We start from the raw sequence: 22,342 nt of genomic DNA, 5'->3' as shown, positions 1-22,342 counted from the left end.
CATGCCTTTTATATAGGCAAAACCAATAGGTGTCGAAAGGAACGTATCCTTGAACACCTTAGAGATATAAGAAATAAAAAAGACACAAGTGCTTTAGCAAAACATGTGGAAGAAGAAGATAGGAAACATATTTTTAATTTCATGGTTTTAGAAATAATAAATAAAAGTAAGAGGGGAGGTGATATAAGGAATAAGGTAGAGGAAGCCAAACAAAGATGGATTTTACTACTTCAGGCAGATAGGTCTCCTGGATTGAACAATGCTGTTTTCTTGAAACCTTTTTTAAAATCCAGACCACTAAAACATTAAGTAATATGGATTATTACATAAAATGTGTCTGTTATATGTATATTTTATTTCATCTTATGCAGAATATAAGGCAAATTAATGTACAGATGTATGCAATTTTAATTAGTCTATGTCATAGTTCTATATGGCGGATTTTGATGAGATTTACGAGGAAGAGGAAGACGAAGAACGGGCACAGGAGGAGCAGTTGTTGAAATATGCACCAGATCTGGTGGTTGTTCGAGGCTCAGGACATGTCACTGTGTTTGGACTAAGCAACAGATTTGAGTCAGAGTTTCCTTCTTCATTAACAGGAAAGGTTGCTCCAGAAGAGTTTAAATCCAGCATCAACAGAGTAAATAGCTGTTTAAAGAAGAACCTATCAGTCAATGTGCGGTGGCTGCTTTGTGGCTGCCTGTGTTGTTGCTGTACATTAGGTTGCAGTATGTGGCCAGTTATTTGCCTCAGTAAGAGATTCTTGCGAGCAGGGGCAGGACATTAGTGATTTTGGATTTTTTGCTTTGCCTATACGTATTCCTCTATACTCGATGGCTGACATAGAGCTTGATTACGTCCCCAGAGATGAACATCGTGGGAACGAGACCTTGCGTGATGATGTCATTGTACAGAGGTTTCAACAGTACCTCAAAGGAAACGCCCACTCTTCCTGGTTCCTTGATGTGGAACCAATGCGAACGGATGCACCAGGGCAGAATTTTGACTCTAACAAACTTTACACGACGCTGGAAGGAATCGAGAAGAGCTTCATGAAGCTTAAGAGATTACAAGTACAAAGGATACATTTTCAGCTTTGTTTGGATCGTAGTATTATACCGAGGGGTCTGCGTGCATTTACCATGCCTAGTCAAGGCAGGGACTATCCAGACCTTTTGGCACAGTGGCAGCGGTTAAATATGGAGGTGAGTCAGAAATATTTAAAGCTGCTAATAGATTTCTTTAAGCCGGAGGAGGCTGCATTGACTGAGGAGATAATGAATAAGCAGCGCCTGTTATTTAAGGATTTTCCTTCTGACATTGTGTGTCCCCTGTTTGATAATATGTTAGACAGCATTTCTGTTTTTGAAAGGAAACTTTACCAGCAGAAGCGACACAAGGTCATTAGGGACACCAATGACTTTAAAAACGGACATGTCTTTATGTGGCCCAGGCTTAATTCGAAAACTGTAACTGGACCAGTGACTGATAATATAGACAATGTTGTAAGAGAAATAGTACAGGACAAACCAGTCAGTAGAACTGTTGGTAACAATATTGAAGCTCTGGGTCCCAGAGTTCTTATGGACTGTCCTTCTTTAAACATTGAAAGTGAAAGGGTCCACCAACTGGATTCACTTCAACCATCACAAGTTGTAACTTCAGACAACAATGCTGTAATTAATAATGTTTTAAATAGTGATCATTGTAATGATTCTATAGATGTGATACATTTAGTACACTCCACTGTAGATAGTAACACTAATCTATACCCAGAAGTAAGGATAGTAAAGGATGTATCCAAACAACCAGTAAATGGATCTAAACATGCACAGCATAATGGACCTGTAGTTAGGCCCAAACAAACCATCTTACATTCTACCCCCAACCCCAACATGCCCCCCCAGCTGATTTTTCCTCTGCCAGTCAGAACAGAGAACAACAGGTTTCGCTCCCGTTCTGTGAGCAGAGGCAGGCAGAAAAGAAAGTTTTCAGAAGAGTACACACCACAGAAAACGTTGAGGAAAATGTGGACAGACAAACACTAGTACATAACATGTCACATATTATCTTAACTGAAGATGAAATCAGGTTATTGAACAGAGGGCTAAACTTTATCCCCAGATGCCAGAGCCGTCTGATAGATACGATAATGGATGTAAGGCTATTTTGCAGGAATATAATGTTGAAATTTATGTATAAAAATACCAATCAGACACATACTGACTTTAAGTTTAAGAACTTGAGTGAGTTTATACCTACTAATCATCCGTTAATAGAAGCATACATGAAACTCACTGAAGATGAGCTATACGGCTATTATGAGAATAGAACCATTAACAAACAATATTATAAGACAGATAACCTCACATACAGAGAAAGAGTCAGTCTTAAGAAATTACAAAATGATCCCAACATTGCCATTAGGCCTGCTGACAAGGGTGGGAAGATAGTAGTGATGGACATGGTTGATTATAATGAACGTATGATTTCCATGTTATGTGATGATTTTTATGTTAAGATTGGAACACAGGATGTTGGACATATCAGGTATGTGCATAATACTATCACAGATATATACATGGGACATTTGATTGATAAGGACACTTATGAATACCTTACTATTCCTTATCCCACTATACCCATCATACATGGCCTTCCGAAAATACATAAAGATTTGGCCAATCCCCCCTTGAGACCAATAGTTTCAGGCCGTGGTTGGGTTACTGAGCATTTGTCTGTCTATGTAGAGAAACACCAAAGATATGTTTTAAACAACAATAGGATTGTTTTAAAGGATTCTAGGCAATTCCTGCTTGACCTATACACTTGCATCAAAGATATGACAATTAATATGGATTATATCTTTGTAACCTTTGACATTCAATCTTTATTCACGATGATTCCTAATGACCTAGGAGTTATGTATGTCACTGAATATATGAAAGAACATAGTGATTATCTACCTGTTACAATAGATTTAATTACTTGTTTCTTGGAGCTGATATTAGAAAATTAGTTATTTATGTTTGACAATCATATATACAGACAGAAGGATGGCGTAGCTATGGGCACACCATGTGCCAATAGCTACGCCAATATGTTCTTAGCCCATTGCGAAGAACACTTTCTTTTCAAAGTAGATTTATTTCTACAACATGTTATCTTCTATCGACGTTTTGTCGATGATTTGTTTGTGTTATGGAATGGTACAACAGAGCAACTTGACTTATTTTTCACTACCATGAATAATCTTACTACCTGTCTTAAATTCACAATGAATAGTTCACAGCATAGAATAGAGTTTCTTGACATGTATATTGAAAGACTCGATAATAATATCATTAATACGGGGGTCTTTCGGAAAAGTTGTCATAGCAACAACCTACTACACAGATCAAGCATGCACCCTCCTTATGTCTTTAGGAACATTATGAGAGGGCAAGCCATCAGAGCATCTAGGCTTAATCCAACAGATCAATGTTTTGAAACTGAATTATCTTGTCTGAATGATAGATTAGTACAGAGAGGCTATAATAAGTGTGAAATTAGTAAGCATTTGAAGGATGCTTCAGATCTAAGGCTTACTAAAGGATTGCCTTATTTTGGACCACAAGAACCCTTAGTTGCCTCAGACCCTGATACGGTGATTCCACATTATGTTAAATTTTCAACACAGTTTTCAGCAGATTATTTAGAACTTAGAGAGATAATACATAAGCATTGGGATATATTACTAGTGGATGAGGATCTCAAAACCATAGTGGGTAACCACCCAAAATTTTTGTACAAAAATAAAAATAATTTGAAAAGAAAACTTTGCTATACTACCAATACCCACTTGGATAAGAGTAATGGTTTCACTAAACCGTGTGGACGTTGCAATTTTTGTATTTATATTGATAGCACACCTCACCCAGACTTGAGACAGTACTTTCCTATATCCACTGAAGCAGATTGTATGACACCACACATTGTTTATTTAGCTACATGTCAGAGTTGTTCTTCATTTTACATAGGTAAAACTAATCGCCCATTCAGGGACCGAATGAGAGAATAGTTCTATATGTGTTTTCATTGGTTGAACCATATTTTAAATACCAATGTTTTAACTGTTTTTATGAGTCAGAAGAAGCGATCAGCTGACTTAGATCGCGAAAGCGCTTACTCTTGTTTAATAAAGTGGTGTGAAACTGCAAGTGAACCGTTTCCTACTTTGACTACTACATCTCAGTTACAACTTCTGGTTTTATAAAGGGCACTACTGTGAAGCTGCAAGTGATTTATTTCCTGACGTGGATTATTCCATTTTTATCTTCAGCTGTGGTCTAACCATTGGTCTTTTCATTTTTTTTTTTTTTTGGTTATCAAAGGAAACCTGACTATCTACTTGGGTCCCTAGATCCCTTATTTCTTCTTCAGATTTCAGGGGATTACCTCCTATGTTGTAGTTTGCGGGTACTCTGTTTTTTCCAAAGGGGATTACTACACATGCATTTAGCTTGAGACCATGGCTTTGACACCATGCATCAGTCTCATTTAGGCCCTTCTGGAGGATCTCCATGTCGGCCGGAGACTCTGTTATAGCACTCAGTTTGCAGTCGTCCGCAAACGTAGTCAGCCACAGCCCTTCTGTGCTTGCCTGTACTTCTGAGAAGTATATGCCAAACAGGAGGGGCCCCAGGACAGAGCCCTGAGGCACCCCACTCGTTACTGGTCTGGATTTGGACATAGATCCCGCTACTCTTACTTTATGGGATCTGTCTAAGAGCCAGTTTGCGATCCATCTTGTGATGTAAGGGTTTATGCCCAGGCTGGTGAGCTTATCAATAATACCTGAATGGGGAATGGTGTCAAATGCTTTAGCAAGGTCAAGGTAAGCTGTGTGTACCTCCTTTCCCTTATCTATAGCCTGAGTAACTATCTCAAAGAAATCCACCAGGTTCAGGAGGCATGATCTGCCCTTGACGAAGCCGAACTGTGTGGGGTTCAGCGACTGGAGGTTCCCAATCCCTCCATTTATAAGTTCCATAATGATTCGCTCCATAGCCTTACAGATCAGACTGGTCAGGCTTATTGGTCGGTAGTTCCCAGTGTCTCTTAATGTTTCACATTCATCCCAAAAGTCCATATCCAAACTAACCATTCTTGCAGCCCTCACTATTTGTCCTTTAACAATCCCCCTTTTTAATGAAATGGATGTAAATTACTAAAGTGTAGGAATTAATTTGAATATGTGGGTTTACAAAAAACCTTAGGTATATAACGTTTTCCTACAATATCTTTCCTTAAACACACATCCAAATAAGAAATTGTCTCAGTATTAAAGTCAGAAGTGAAAAATGTAGTCAAGACAGACATGTATTCTAACAGGTATAAAGCTGTGTTCTGCTCACCATTTAAAATAATAAAAATATCATCCAAAAAGTGTATGTATCATATCACTTTTTCTTTAAAAAGTGGGTAGTCAAACAAAATGTCTCTTTCTCACCATGCCATTACACAATTCGCAAAGATCCCCCCACACGGGGAGCCCATAGCACCACCAGTTTTTTGGAGATAATAATCACCATTAAAAATGAGATAATTGTTGGTTAAAACAATGTCCAACAAATATTAAAAAAAATCTGTCTCGTCACTTGGTGCACTTTTATAAAGTAAAAACTCTCTAACCCATTCCCTACCCAAAGACTGCGGTATTACAGAATAAAGGTCTCTAACATCAATGGTTAGGAAATGGTAGTTTTCATTAAACACAACTCTATTTAAAGAATTTAAAAAGTCCCATGAGTCTCGACAAATCTGGTTTTCAGTCTCTAAATAGTTTTTCAATTTCAAGTCAACAACCTTAGCGCATCCATATGTCATGCAATTGCTGCCATCGACTATAGTGTTGAAAAGGAGGGTTCTGTAAATCCTTGTGGATCTTAGGTAATCCGAACATCACAGAGAAACCATACTGAGAAAATTGCACAAATCAATGTCAATTCTACCTTCGATAAACAGTTCGTTAATAAAAAATGGAACTCTTCTCATTGCCCCATAAAACTCATTTATGGACACTTTTTCAGTATCTGCCTCAGTATTCAAAATCTGTAAAATCTATTTATTATATTCAGTCTCATCAATAAAAATCAAGCCCCCTCCCTTTTTGGGTTTAAGAACTCGAATATTCTGTGACTGCAACAAATTCAGAGCTTCCAACTCACTAGATGAAATGTTTGGTTTAACATAAAGTCCTAACTGTTTGCTGAGCAAAGCTCTAATATTTGTTTCACATAATCTCTCGAAGGTAGATAAAACATTGTGTAAAGGAGGATTAACAGTGCTGGAAACCCTAAAATGATTGTTAAAATTGCCAAGGTTACCAAAAAGGATTTTTAAATTTAACTTACGTATAAACAATTTCAAATCAAGTAGAGTTTTAGCAATGTCAGCTCTCCACGAAGGAATGAATGATAATCCTTTCGAGAGTAATCAAATTAACTCATTAGGTAGATCAAAACTTGTGTAATTAAAAATTTTAAAATCCTTCATAGCATTTGTAAAAATCCGTAACGTCATGTGGGCCTGCTGCACATCTGGAATATCAAAATTGTTATTGGAATGTGTCAAAATTAATGACGGCATTTGCTGTTCCTCTTCCTCAATGGATTCCATGTATTTTGGTTGTTCGAGGTTCGACATTTATGTGAAACACACTGATATCCCTGTTGACCGTCTTGAAAATCCTGTTCACTCTGGTTGTTGTTGTTCTTATTGAGTCTCTCACTCCGTCTTACTCCATTTTGGTTAATGTCCGCTTCAAAATCATCCCTAGGAGTGTCATCAGAAATCAACTCTTCTGATTGGAAAGAGCCGCTAGCTGGTTCATTAACTAGGTCAGTAGTGTTAACAAATGTACTGGTGTTCCAAGCAAGAGAAGGGGATAGGCATACCCATTAGCATAGTCAGCCCTATCCCTTTCTAATTTTTTATGTTTGTTTTCCTTCATTTTCACCAGTGTGTTCTCAATGCTAGCGAAAATGTGGCAAAAATTATATTGATAACATAAAAAGTCAGTGTGATTTTTAATACGTTCTTCCAATGGAATAAGCTCATTCTTCAACCGTTCCATCTCCTCATTGTAATATTTAACAAGGAGCTTTAAATAATCGCAACTCTGTTGATCAAACAGTTTTAACAATTCTAAATATAAGGGAGAGTTGTGAATCAAGCCTGTTAGATATTTCCATTGGTGAAGCCCCTTGGGGATCAAACAAAGTCTAATACATTCATTAAGATAGGACACCTCAAGTTGTAAGTTCTTGAATTTAAAAAGTTTTGTATCAAACAATTTGAGGTCATCTACTAGAAAGTTATTACTTTCACAGTTATGAAGTCCTGTAGTACCATTGTTGTTTTCTGTACCAAGTAAAACAGGCTCATTAAGACAGTTCATTAAAGAAGGGGTAGAAATGTTGTTCAATCCAATATTCATTAAATTCTCACCCCCATTATCAGTCCTTTGAGTACTGGTTCCTTCTTGAGCCAGAGTTCGGTTTTCAGTCCAGGAACTAGATGAAATATTAATGGAGCCAGAACTAATAAAAGAAAAAACACAATAAAACATAATTTTTTGAAGGTGGTCAAGCCCCCATGCATTCCCAACATCCCCTGCTATGATTCTATATATTAGATCGAAGATTCCACTAAAATGGTGTAACAGCATATTCCCCAGTCCCAGGTATTGTGCTGTTGACCACAAACACTTAACAAAATCAAGAATGTATACGTGTGTGTGTGTGTGTGTGTGTGTGTGTGTGTGTGTGTGTGTGTGTGTGTGTCTACAGACACACATACATTTATTCATTTATTTGTTTATTCATTCATTCTATTTATATTTTGTTTACTGGGTTAATTCCACTGGGTCAGGGAGATCTTTTAAGAGCGACACAATGTGACATTTATACACTCTGCAGGAAAGTTGGTCTTTTTATTAGGGAACTCTTTTTCCGTAAGTGCCATGGCATATTTTACATCTATTATGCCAACTCAGATAGGTGAGACCTTAATTTAACACATTATCCAAGGGATGGTACTCTCAGGAATGCAGCACCCCTGTTATGCTGCACTGCAGAGTCAAAATAGAACCACACACACACACACACACACACACACACACACACACACACACACACACATATATGTATGTATGTATGTATATATATATATATATATATGTATATATGTATATATATATATATATATATATATAGCAAGAGATAGATGGGCAGATCAGCAGATGTAGTTATGGCTATATATAGAGGGAAATATAGTTAGTTATTGTTATATGTCAGAGGCAATAGGCATACCAGATATATAAAGCATTTAAATATTTTGAAAGGAAAATTATCGATAACTGTCATCTTCAAATTAATATGTGTACTTCAACTTTTTTAATGCTTTATAAAAAAGGGTACCTTCATAACTTCCTGTGATTTTGCAACTGTTTGATATCATATTAATGTAAGAAAACAACCACCTGCCAGCAGACAGCATCAGAAACAATTGTTTGTATAGAAACACAGTGCACCCTACCATTTTTTCCATTGAAAATCTATTGTTACTTAATCATGGAAAAAAATTATTAAGGACTGATCATATCTCCATCTGAAGAGACAGATGCTAAATTTAGCCTTCATTACTTTAGAATGGCTAGAACATCTTGGACAGATATGTGCAGTTTGACAGGAAACTAATGGTTTGAGTTCTGGGCTGAACATGAACATTTACTGCAGACATTATCTAAAAATAGAAAAGTAGTTTTTCACTCAGATATTCTGACAGATGCATTCATTTACAGAAATTACAGCCCTGTATTTCAATTGATTTTAAATTGCATAATAGAGTTATTTTACTGCCTGCACTTTAACAAAGTCGTTTTTGTGTTTAACTTACCTGTTTAACTGTTGTATGCTACACACTCGTGTGATAGTCATTTCTGTGCATTTAAAGTGTTTTTTTTTATTGTATCTGCTTTATTTTCTGAAAAAAAAAAAAAAAAAAAAAATACTTGTTTTCCTGACTTTCTAAGCTAGTTTAGTCCAGTTTTCAGGTTAGTGCTGAATTCAGGGCTGTGTTACAAGTTTCTGTGTTTGCCCATACCTTACTTGGATAGAAGGAAATTTCTCTGTTCACTGTGAGAGAGGGAGCTTTGAGCAGCCTATCTGTCCCTGGAGGAGTGGTTTCAGCCCAGAAATTATTAGTTTAGTGGCCATTTTGGGCTAATTTCTATCTCTTTCATTTCCCTGCTATAAAACCCGCATTTGCATGGTTTTGCGCGCCGGGCAGCGCCGGTTAGCTAGGGTATAACTATTCCCGGCTCCACAAAGTGTACTCGTTAATTTTTCCCTTGGAACTAGACAAACTTTCAACTTAAGCACTCAACTCATTCACTTCTCATACCGGCACTTGCTTAAAACTCATAGCAAGCACTAATAAACCTTAGCACTAGACCCCCCCCCTATACTGTAGAGAAGGACAAGGCTCTCTATTCGACCTTACCAGCCAATCAGTAAAACAGTTCACTGTACCTATCCAGGCATGTCCAAAGGGCAGTTTCAGGTGTACTCTCCGGTCCAACTGGTGAATCTGGGCATTTTGAGGCAATGTTACAACTGCCTCATGTACACAGACAACCCTCTCCTCCTTCCACCAAACACTAATACATGTGAGAGATGCAATTATACAGCCAAACTGGAGGCTAAGCTCTCTCAACCCAAGATTAGACCAGGCAGTCAAGAGGAGAAGGGAATTACTTGCATCACACCACCAGTCTCACATAGACCTATGAAACCAGCACCAGCAAAAAACACACATAAATACATGAAAACATACTCGGAGGCTCTAAATAAAAATCTGCAGAAGCAACAGAGACCTCCAAAGCAGACATCCAAGCAACCTCCATCCCCCAACACAAACCATGAAACACATACTTCACAAAAACTAGTGTGCCACACAATCACAGCCCTTAAGGCAAAATAACATACCCAACACACTAGTAACAAGTGACTCTGTAGTCATTCAGACTGACATCCCATTCACAAGGCTGAACAAGGAGAAGGTTACTGTTAGCTGCCTGTCAGGTGCCAGGATCCTCTACATAACACAAGCACTCAGGTCACTCCAGAACAAGTACAAATATGACTCTGTCATTGTCCATGTTGGTGTGAATGACCTGAGCCATACCTCCCTGGACTACACATGAAAAGAGACATGGAGGAGCTCTCTGATCATGTAGCCCAGGCCGGTATGACCCTGACCCTGAGTAGCATCCTGCCCTCACCAAGAATGATACCACGGCATAGAGAAAAAATTATCAATTTCAACAATTGGCTAAACTTCTGGTGTCATTCACAGGGGATCCAGTGTCTGTCAGCCTGGGATGACATGCGCGACAAGCCACGCTGCTTTGCTAGAGATGGCTTGCACCTGTCACCCTTATGCTTTTGAATACTGGCCAAGGGTCTTGCCACCCCCATAGTGCCTTTTTTATGCAAGGCTTAAAAGACAAACCCACTACCGTAAATAGTATGAGTAACAAAAAACTGAGGGTAATGCTACTCGATGCCAGAAGTCTAAACCTCAAAATGCATGCACTCAAGGTACTCCTCAGTATGGAGAAAATAGATATATGTGCAGTAACAGAAACCTGGTTTAAGGCTCCAGAGAGGACCCCAGCACTACCACGTTAGAACTCATACCATACATTTTGGCCACAAAACACAGACCGAAATACAAAAGGCGAGGGAGTATCCATATTCATCAGAGATACCAACACCTCCAGGTTAGTGGCACATCACGATGCTTCAGAGATCATCCACGTGCAACTAACAATGGGAAAAACTGCTATTCAAATTATAGCTTGATACAGATTACCCACCATGTCTCAGGACCCCCACTCTGCATTCCTGGAAACACTGGGAAACATAAAGGTCCTACCAAACACCCTGATATTGGGTGATTTCAATTACCCAAACATTAACTGGGAGAACTACTCAAGTACAAACTCCCTTGCCCAACATTTCCTAGAATTTATAAACTCAAACACCCTGGATCACCTGGTCAACACCCCCACCAGAGGTGACAACATATTGGATCTGGTCATCACCGACATGGGTGACCGGTGTTCCACACCGGAGGTCAACCCCTCGCCGGATAGATCTGACCATAAAGTAATCACTCTGGATATCCACATTCCACCATCACCCCCGGCCAAAGAAACCACCATGAAAAACTTATCAAAAGCAAACTTCACGTTACTTAAGACTGAGGTGGGAAGTTTCAAAGCCCCCATGTTAAAGGATAATGCTGTCCAAGCTGCAAAATCCTTTACTAATGCACTCTACGGGTACCTACAAGAATGCATGGATTGTGCTAATCCCAAACAAAACCAAGACTCACTCCTCCAAGAAAAGGAAACCAGTCTGGTGGACTCCTGCCATAAACAAGCTATACAATAGAAGGAGGAAACTAGTACAGAAAAGAGTAAAATCCCAAGAAGGGAAGACATCCCTGATCAGTATCAGCTAGAAACTATGTTCCCTCATAGAATCATCTAAGGCTAGCTTTGAAAGAAAAATTGCCATGGACTCCAAATATAACCACAAGGCATTCTTTAGCTATGTCAAGAATCTAAGTGGCATTTCTCAGATCTGCTTGGAGTTAGTACAGAATGACACAAAATACACTGAACCAACCGATATAGCCAACATCCTGGCAGACAGGTTCAGTGCAAACTTCGCCTCCCTCTCACCCCCAAAAGGGCCCATAATTATACCAGAAGAATGTAGTGCCTCTGAAATCACACTCAGGTTAAAACAGCCCTCTCCAAAGCCAAAAACACAGCATCAATGGGACCGGATGGTGTCCCAGGCTGCGTCCTACATGAGCTCAAAGATGAACTAACCCCTCACCTAAACACACTGTTTAAACTCAGCCTTTCCACAGGCTACATACCCACAGAGTGGCGCACAGCAACAGTTATTCCATTCCACAAAGGTGGAGCCACAATGGACCCCGGGAACTATCACCCTATAAGCCTGAATAGCTTGGTCTGCAAAGCTATGGAGTGCATCATCATGGATCTCATTAACAGAAACACTGGAAACCTCTAAACACTGGACCCTACCCAGTTTGGCTTTGTTAAGGCAGATCATGTCTCCTAAACCTGGTGGACTTCTTTGAGACAGTTACCAAGGCTATAGACAAGGAAAAGGTGGTCCACACAGCCTACCTAGACCTTGCAAAGGCATTTGACACCATTCCCCACTCAGGTATTATAGACAAGCTCACCAGCCTGAACATAAACCCCTATGTCATGAGATGGGTTGCCAACTGGCTCACAGACAGAACCCACATGGTAAGAGTTGTGGGAGCTAGGCCTGACTCTAAACCGGTTACAAGTGGCGGTCCCCAGGGCTCAGTCCTAGGACCCCTCCTGTTCGACATATATGTCTCAGAGGTACAGGTAAGCACAGGAGGACTATGGCTGACCAAGTTCACAGACGATTGCAAACTAGGGGCTATAATTGACTCTCCGGCTGATACAGACATCCTCCAAAAGGGTCTCACCGAGACAGATACTTGGTGTCAAAACCATGGCCTCAAGCTAAATGCCAAAAAGTGCATAGTCATCCCCTTTGGAAAAAACAAAGTACCCACAAACTACCACATAGGCAGTAGCCCCCTAAATACGGAAGACGTAATAAGGGATCTGGGGACCCAAGTAGATAGTAACCTCTCCTTTGATAATCACATTGCCAAAGTAGTTAGAAAATCCTTTTATGTGGCCCACTTAATCACAAAGGGTTTGCATCCAGATCGAAAGAGGTCATTGGGCCCCTCTATGCATCACTCATCAGACCCATCATAGAGTGCAATGCCCCATTTGGGATGTACCTTACAAGACACCTGCAACAACTAGAAAGACCACAGAAGTACCTCACCAAGAGGAACACTGGCCTCAAGAAGATGCCCTATGCAGCTCAACTGAAGAAACTCCAGCTGTACTCGGTTGCATCAGCCTACTCAGAGGTGATCTCTGCCTGACATACAAGGCCATGTCCAACCCAGAATTGATGGACATGCTCCACCTAAAGAAAACAATATCCCCTCGAGCCACATGCTCCAGGGATCTAAACCTCACCACAGCAATAAATAGGACGTGCTGGAGGGATAGATTCCTGTCCCAGAGACTTCCCATGCTCTGGAACAAGATTCCAATCTACATTAGGCAGAGCTCCTCACTAACCCTCTTCAAGAGAAACTTTGACGAGTGGATGGGAAACAGAAAGTTTACCCCGGGGATCACTTCAATGGCTCTGCTGGACAGAGTCTCAGGGAACTAATCTAAGTGGGTGGTGAAAGCCAACACATTCTGGCTAGGCTTATAAATGCCTTTGGGCAGATAGCCTAGTACCTACCTATGAACCTATGAACTTAAAACAAGTAAGCCTCTAGGAATAAAAATGGTTCTAAACAAACAGAAAGTACCCCTAAGAAGGTGGGAGAAAGCTAACACTTTAATGACCTGTCATATTAGTTAGTACTTATCCAAGTTGTTTAGTGCCTCATACTTATTCGTTCATTCAGTCATTCTCTGATTACCTACTTAATCCAACTCAGGATGACAGGCAGCTGAAAACTACAAGGAAGAGTGAAATTAATCCTTTATGGGGTGCCACCCTATTGAAGGATACCAACACTGACACATTCTCACGCAAACATGTAGACACACACACAACACATATGCACACACAAACACATAAACACACACACACACACACACACACACACACACACACACACACACACACACACACACACACACGCACACACACACACACACACACACACACACACACACACACACACACACACACACACATGAACGTGTGCACACATGCACACATGCATGCACACATTATTTTACAAGATATTTAGGGAACTTCAAATCACTACAACATACCCTTGGGATATGAAATGAAACTAGAGCTGACAAAATTAAATGTCTTCTCCTTTGCGTAGAATAGAGCTGATTGAAAAACATTGAAAGCCAAAATTAAAACTTTGGATATTCTATGCACTTATGAAGCCATTTGGCTTATTTTTTGGATCACTCCCTTTTTTAAAGAAAGGATAATAGTTACCTAAATATATATATGAACCTATATTAGTTTTATTCATAAAGTTAGCTAATAAAACAAATCTTAACTAACCATCTCTAATTTCTCATCTTAAACCAATGCACTGACAGGAGCTTCTGATGTTGAAGAAAGGCATTGATAGCTACCTTTGAAGACATTGGCTTTGAACTGGAATGGATTGTAGGTTGAGGTGTGCTACAAAGGATGAAGTAGCTGCTTATTGGATTTCTTTCATGACATACCATTCCTTGTTGTCCACCAGTCTGCTTTTGGCAGTCTGTGACAGCAGTGTGCCATACTGCTTTATGTGAAACAAGATATCACTGGATGGGTGCATATTTATTTAAAAGCAAAACTGCATTTTCTCAATTCCTGAACATCTAAGCACAGTCAGGTAAAGCTGGAAGAACGCTGCACAATGAACAGCAACTTAGTGCTATTAGCTGAATATGAAAAGCAGATAAAGGCAGTATCAGTAAACAAGCTGGACATGTGTCTAATCTGTGACATACAGTGGCTCAACACAACTAAATGAACATAAGAAGGAAAGTACATCAGACTTGACTGCATGAGAGTAATCATTGGTGCCTTTGTGCAGTGTTTCTGTGATTTGAGACATATTTTATTAACTAAGACTTGTACACAGTGATGGTATGGTATAGTATGGTATTTCTTCAACATATGTTGCATAGCATTGGCAGTGTGAAGATACATGGGAAGTGACAAACTGGGTATTATTTCCTATACATTATCAAAATGAATGTGGATGGGGCAATGATCTAGTCAGTCAGTCACAATCAGCAGGGTTTAGGCTAAAATGAATTCATTTTGTATAATTCTTCATGAGACATCATGTAGATATGAGTAATTATACACCAGAAGCTCTGATTTCATGGTCAGTGTCACTGAATGTCTATGTACTCTGTGAGGGATTATAAACAGAAAAGGTCTTCTGGTACCCCAGACTGATGTCTCACAGGAAAGTAGTGCTGCATTGTATGCCACACCTACAACATGACATAGAAGCAGTGCTGCATTGTTATCACACCCAAAACAGGCTGCTCAGACTCGTGGATATGTTGTGTCACAATCATGGGTCTTGCACAGGATACTAAATGCAGACCTCCATGTAGGTTTTATTCAGCTGTGCCTGCCATGGGTGTCCGTCCCTTTAATGTGAGAGAGGGGAAGGCAACTGGGAGTAAAGGAAAACTTAGCAAAACATAATAGCATAAAGCAACAATAAAGTAATATTACTTAAAAAGCCAGAGTCAAAAAGAAGTGAAGTAGTGATGTAAAACCTGACTGCCAATATGTGGTCATTGCCCTAAACTCTGTGAGAAGATACAGCACTATATAACAAAGAATGAAAACAGAACCATCACAGGATTTCTGCACTAATGATCACTGCCATAACCCCTTAAGTGCTGCTAAGCCCAACATAATGAGATTTATAGACATCCAGTCTAAAAATGCATTATTATACACACTAGAAAGCTAGGGACAGGAGGGACATGCCAAGAGTATCTTGAAAGAGCCCTACAATGTTGTAAAATGCATGAATTTCAGGATGACATATGTAGGTAGAAATGTTGCATAATTGTATATACCCTCTATCACTTTTATTTAAACAAGCATAAAATAGCCAATAGCTGTTTTCTTACATCATTAATTTCTTGAGGTAAAAATTCCACTGTCAAAGAAAATGGTAAGTACTGAGAGGAACTGATGCACAATTTGCATATCAGAAACCATTGCACACCGCATACTAATAATTTATGGCAATTTAAATGAATAAGATGTCCATCTGTCGTCAGGAATTTATTGGTTAATTGTTACTCTGCAGAAACGGTTTTGTGTGATATTTTAACACAGGTATTAGTGAAAGCATTTGCCGTTAACTGGTGGTAGATAAGTGTGTGACATTCATTCAGTTTTAAGAAAAAATTATGAAAGACTGGTCATTTAAACATGAGTCATACAACATTTTGAAATTATTCTATGCTTTCTTGAGATGTATTTTAGCACAAAATTAAACAAGCATCTGAATGATGGTATTTCATTATGGTACAACATGCATTCAATATGCAGAAGAAAATGTCATCTGTTTGATCATTTGACATTTATGGAATGGTGCAATTATTTCATTCAAATCTGGCATTCATCTGTGTAGTACAGTTTTAGCAACCATTAGGCACTCCTAATGAATAGTAATCAGTCTTTACACAGTGTATTACATTCTTATTTTATAAAATTGTTTCCCATTTCAGCTCAGAATGTCAACAATTATGCCAACACAATACACCCCACAATATATTTTTATCATGGTACAGTGAAGTCACATTTAAAAATTTAAATAACACACAAACATGCTTTCATTATGTCGACATCCATTCATCTGTTAACGTCGGTATATACTTATACCAAATATGTTTCACCCAGTCACTAATGATTAGGAAGTTGGCCTGCCATGTTTTTTTAAGTAACATTGATTTCTTATGTTTGCATTATTTCTAAGTTTGCTTTCTTCAAACAACCAGGCATAACAATGAAGCTAGAGGTAGCAGTGATACAATGCAGCAGTAAATTTGTCTCGGCTGTTGTCCTCGAGTTTCTTCTGTTGTATAAATATGAACAATAAAAGAAAGTAATGGAACTTTACATGTCAATCTTCCTGTATTATAATTTGAGATAATGCTCAAATGGCATACTGAACATTGTGCATTATATTATACTTACTGAAAACTTTCTTCTATTTGTTGTGGGCTGTTTCAGTACTATAAAGTTATATAATATAATATGCAATTTGAACAGCTTTCTGCACAGGAAGGTTAAACAGTGCCATACTAACAGACTTAAAAACTCGTACTACAACATAAATGCTTCTCTTCAGCCTGCCTAGCTGTATTTAAACTACATTTATGTTTATAAGAATACTGCAATTTGATATCTGCACTTCTTTTTTTGTTATATAAGAAAACTGCATTGCTTTATGTACTGTTTTTGAAAACTCTAAGGCAGTTAATGCACTGTTGTCTGAATATTTTGACTGTTTTTTCCTACCGAAGTCTACCCCCTTCCTCTCAAATGGCCTAGGGATTTTGTACTCGGTTTGGGCTTTACTGTAATATATTTTTGTGTGGATCTACCACCTTATTTGCATTGTTGCTATGTCTTTTATCTGCTGCTTTTTTCTGTTACCTCACTAACCTCACTCTCCCTCCACACATATCCTTTGTCTACATCTATCCCTAATCTCTCTCTACTTAAATTACACTAGTACTAATCTCTCCCTACTTATAGTACACTGGTACACAAGCCATCATCTCTTAATATCCCTTAATCTCTCTCCTATCTCTCTACCTTTTAACTGTATCTTTCCATTACCTAACTCAGTTGTCTCTCTCTCTCTTTCATTTTCAGTAAATCACTCCGGGTGCTCCCTCCCTGCCTTTAAGGTACAAGGACTACCTTCCTGCTCTACCCAGAAGACACCACTGAATTTTTCCTGCTAGCCAGGCTTCAAAGAAATACTACAATACTGTGGACTTCCCTACACAAAATATTGCGAATGTACGTAGCCTTACCACAAATATCCAGTAAAAATAATCTTTACTACCTATGTGTTGGTGTGCCCTCCTGAGCGTATGTCCTAGCAGCCTACCGCAGCCCGCCAGCCACTCTCCCCACCTAGTCTCCTAACTTAATAAACACTGCAAGGAAACACTTTTAGCATATTCGCTCTGCTATATCTCCTTCTGTCACTAGGTGGCAGCACCTACCTACATTAAAAACTCCTACATCTTTACTCTCTCAAAGGTTTTTTTTTCCCTAAGCTTGTAGATATTTCTACTCCTACTCTCCAGTTTCATAAAAGCTCATTTTCCCATCCCCTCCTTGCAAAGATTTCTATACATTCTAAGTCCTCTATACTACTGTCCCCTAAACTTTCAATAATAAACCTCCTTGATTTAATTTACTAAACTGCTGCTACTGATACTTTTTTTCTCCACTATTCACTTCTTTCTTCTCTGTCCGCTCCGTTCGACCTACGGGCTCACTCCGCTCCCCTACCCTGCTCCCAAATTCCACCCCCCCACTACTCCTACACTTATAGTTGTATAGACACACACCCTCTTACAGCTACAGTAGCTATCATCTTCCCTCAGGTACAAAGTCCCCTCCCACTCTCACACTCCACCCTCTTACCACTACCTATCATCTTCCCTCAGGTATAAAGTCCCCTCCCACTCCTCTCACACCCCACCCTCTACATTTGCGCCCCTCCCCACCAAACAGTTACCATCCTCTACCTCCAATCATCTCATAAACCCAATACTTCCCAACCTCTTTCAAATCAAACACTCCCACACCAACTTTAATCACACACACCTCCACCTTCCCTACTTCAGCCTCCTTCTCTACCTTACTATATCTCAAACTTATTGCTACATCTGACTCTCGCTATGAATACCTTATTGCTCACCAACCTTCTGATATTACACCTAACCACTACAACTCACTGCACCCCATGCACCATTACCCTATTTCCATAAACAAGCCACCAACCCACTTCCAAATGATCACTCTTTCTCTAATAATGTCATCACCATCTCTCCCTCTCTTTTAGCCTCTAACATCCAACTCCCTAAAATAAAAATTTTTCCTTCTTAGCCTCTATCTTCAAAAAACAAGACAAAACTTATTAGATACTACCCTCTCACATCAAAAATTAAAAGCTTCACCACTTCAATACTAACAGCAGGTGACATACACCCAAATCCAGGCCCAAACCCAAACCTTACCTCTATCCCAAACACCCCTTTTACCCCAGCCCACCAAACTGCACAACAAAAAAAAATCTCCTTCTATTCTATTAATACTCGAAGCATCCTCAACAAAGTTAGTCTGTTTCATGCATGGATAGCAATTCATACCCCTGATGTCATCACAGTAACAGAAACATGGCTTAAACCCCACAACCTAGATAATGATATTCTCCCCCCTGGCTATAACATAATTTGCCTTGACCGTAACAACAAAAAGGGTAGGGGAGTTGCCATAGTCTATTCCAACAATCTTACTATTTCTCACATTAACCATTCTATCCCATCTTTCTCCCCAGCAGAAACATTGGCAGTTAACCTAAAACTAAACAAGTATGCCACAATTACTATAGTTAGTCATATACATCCCTCCAGGGGACAATATTCCATTACTGTAAAACATTCTCTCCTATCTCTCCTTAAACATCCCTAATGAAACTATCCTCCTTGGTGACGTAAATATTAATTGGCTAACCCTAAATAACCCAGATTCTCCACATAATATAAACTTATATGGATTTACCCAGCTCATTACTAAGCCAACACATTTTAACAACACCCATACCACTAATACCCTCATTGATTGGATACTTGACTCAGCTCCTTCTAAATACCATCATCCAAAAACCCTTGCCAATACTCTGAGTGACCACTCACCCATAAAGGTACTAAGATACTCAACCCACCTCTCTAAACCACACAGATATATTACTAGATATAATCTATCCAACTTCAACCCCAAAACATTCAACACTCTCATAGCTAGAGTAAGCTGGGACTTCCTCACCCAGCTCCCCCTAGATGAAGCTGTCAGTGCTTTTAACTCTACTTTTCTGGATATCGTAAACTCACTAGCCCCACCTCGTAAAATTAGGACAAAAGCAACCTTATCTCCTTGGCTAACAAAAAACACAAGAAATCTCATGAAATCTAGAGATAAGTCCTGGAAACAATGGCTTCAAACTAAAAACCCAAAAGACCTACAAAGTTATAAAGAACAAAGAAACCTGGCCAAAAGGCTTATCAATAAATACACAAAAGAATTCTACTCCAACCCCCCTTCCACTCTAAAATCAAACCCCAAAAAATTCTGGAATGCTATCAATCAAATACTTCATCCAGGAAACCCTACCTCAACAAACCCTACTCCAGAAAAGACACCAGAAGAAACTGCTAACACCTTCAATTCTTACTTTGTCGAATCAATATCCAAACTCTTTAACTCCAATAGCTCCACTACAACTGACCCAATAAACCAAGCTCCCCTCAACAACTACTCCTCCCAAAATCTTCTCCCTGAAGCCTATCTCTACAACCTACATTCAAACCCTGCTCTTCAAACTAAAACACTGCTCAGTATCTGCTGACAACATCCCATCATACTTTCTTCAGACAGCTGCCCACTCACTCGCCCTTCCCATCTCTATCATCATAAACCACTCAATCTCTGAATCCAAAGTACCATTCATCTGGAAACATTTCTACACCTTGCCTATCCACAAAGGTGGTAACTCCACTGAAATCTCAAACTTTAGACCTATTGCCATCCTCTCCCCTCTGTCAAAAGTTCTCTAAAAGTGCATATATACTCAAGTCATGGATCATCTCTCTCAGGAAAACCTACTTACCCCAACACAACATGGTTTCCGACCTAAGCATAGCACATATACTGCACTTCTATCCTTTTTCAACACTATCTCCCTGGCCAGAGATGACCATAAACTTATCTCCTGTCTCTTCCTCAATCTCTTAAAGGCCTTCGATACTGTTTCTCACTCTCTAATATTAAACAAACTGTCTAACCTTAACTTCTCTCCTAACACAATGGCTTGGTTTGATAGCTACCTAAAAGATAGATTTCAATCAGTAAAATGGGACACTGCTTTATCTACTCCCCTTCCAATACAAATGGGAGTCCCACAAGGATCCATTCTAGGGCCACTGCTTTTCAACATCTTCACAAACCTGCTCTGTACCTACTGCCCACTTTCCTCTGTTATCCAATACGCTGATGATTCTACAGTCATTACAATAGCTAACTCTCCCTCTGAACTCTTATCAACTACCCAAACATCCTTTAACTCAGTAGAAACATGGCTCTCAAACAACAAACTCATCCTCAACTCCAAGAAAACAAAGCTCCTACTTTTCCTTCCCAAAACATCCAACCATATAAAGTCCTCATTTACTATCCTGTCACTTAATAATACTCCTATTGTAGTTGAATCTAGCTCAAAACTACTGGGAATCACAATCGACGATCAACTAAAATTTGACCTTCACATAAACAACTGTATAAGGAATACTCACTTTAAATTAGGCCTACTTTATAGAAATAAAAAATTTCTCACCCAGGAAGCTAGAATAACCCTCACTCATTCCTACCTTCTTCCCTGCCTAGCATATTGTTCACAAATCCTTACTAACCTAAACTCCTCTCTCCTCACTAGACTTGAGACCACATACCATAAAGTAGCTAGATTTGCAACTCAGCTTTCCTATAGATCTCACCACCGTCTCTCTCTAAGATATTTAAACTGGCTAGAGTTACCTCACCTGCTCCTTCTCTCCCAGCTCCAAACCATACATGCAATTCTCTACCAACCATCTTTCTGTCCAGCCTTACACACCATCATCTCTCACTATACTCCCACAAGAAGCCTCCGCAGCTCCTCCCAAGACCTCTTAAAAATCTATAACCAAAATCTAAAGCAGGGTGTAGCCTATACAGCTATTATACCTTTATGAAATGGAACAAACTTCCCTTTGAAATTCGAACACTCACACATCCCAAACAGTTTAAACTAGTGGATGGGAGATCGTAGGTTTACCCCAGGTATCACTTCTGTGTCACTGTTAGACAGAGGCACAGTATACTAACCTTGAAAAAGGACATAGCAAAATTAATTTAAAATGGGTGGCGAAAGCCAAACACACTCTGGCTAGGCTTATAAATGCCCTAGTGCAGATAGCCTAGTATGAACCTATGAACCTACGAACCTATGAACCTAAAATAATATTTTAACAGGAAATGGATCTGCCAATGCTCAAATCCACCCTGAAAACCCTCTGTCTCTCTTCACTAATCAATAGCTTTTTCCTCTCTCTCTGTAACTTTTATTCCATCCTGATTGTTTTAATTGTAAATTTAACATTCTACTCCTATATTGCTCTTCTATTCTAACTACTACTTTCAAAAAGTTTTCTCCATTACATAATTCTATGTATTATACTAGTATTTATGACAAAATGTAATCTGTATATTCTCAAAAATTCTCCTGTAGCCTGCTAACCGATTTGCCATATTCCATCTGTATAATGCCT

The 22,342-nt window shown here is 39.2% G+C and overlaps 1 protein-coding gene across 1 annotated transcript in view; it reads left to right on the top strand.

The window, feature by feature from the left end:
* Nucleotides 1-433: 433 nt before the first annotated feature.
* The window catches only part of CHIC2 (cysteine rich hydrophobic domain 2), a 1,106,854-nt gene continuing 1,084,945 nt past the window's right edge, over nt 434-22,342 (top strand). Inside the window, exon 1 of the mRNA XM_044061433.1 lies at nt 434-763. Within this exon, the coding sequence (XP_043917368.1) occupies nt 434-763 (330 nt within the window). The remainder of the gene's footprint in view (nt 764-22,342) is intronic.

This window comes from Protopterus annectens, chromosome 2.part0 (genome assembly GCF_019279795.1).
Source record: "Protopterus annectens isolate FY-2018-M chromosome 2.part0, PAN1.0, whole genome shotgun sequence".
In the NCBI taxonomy this organism is placed as follows: domain Eukaryota; kingdom Metazoa; phylum Chordata; order Ceratodontiformes; family Protopteridae; genus Protopterus; species Protopterus annectens.
This window is presented reverse-complemented; position numbering and strand designations above follow the sequence as displayed.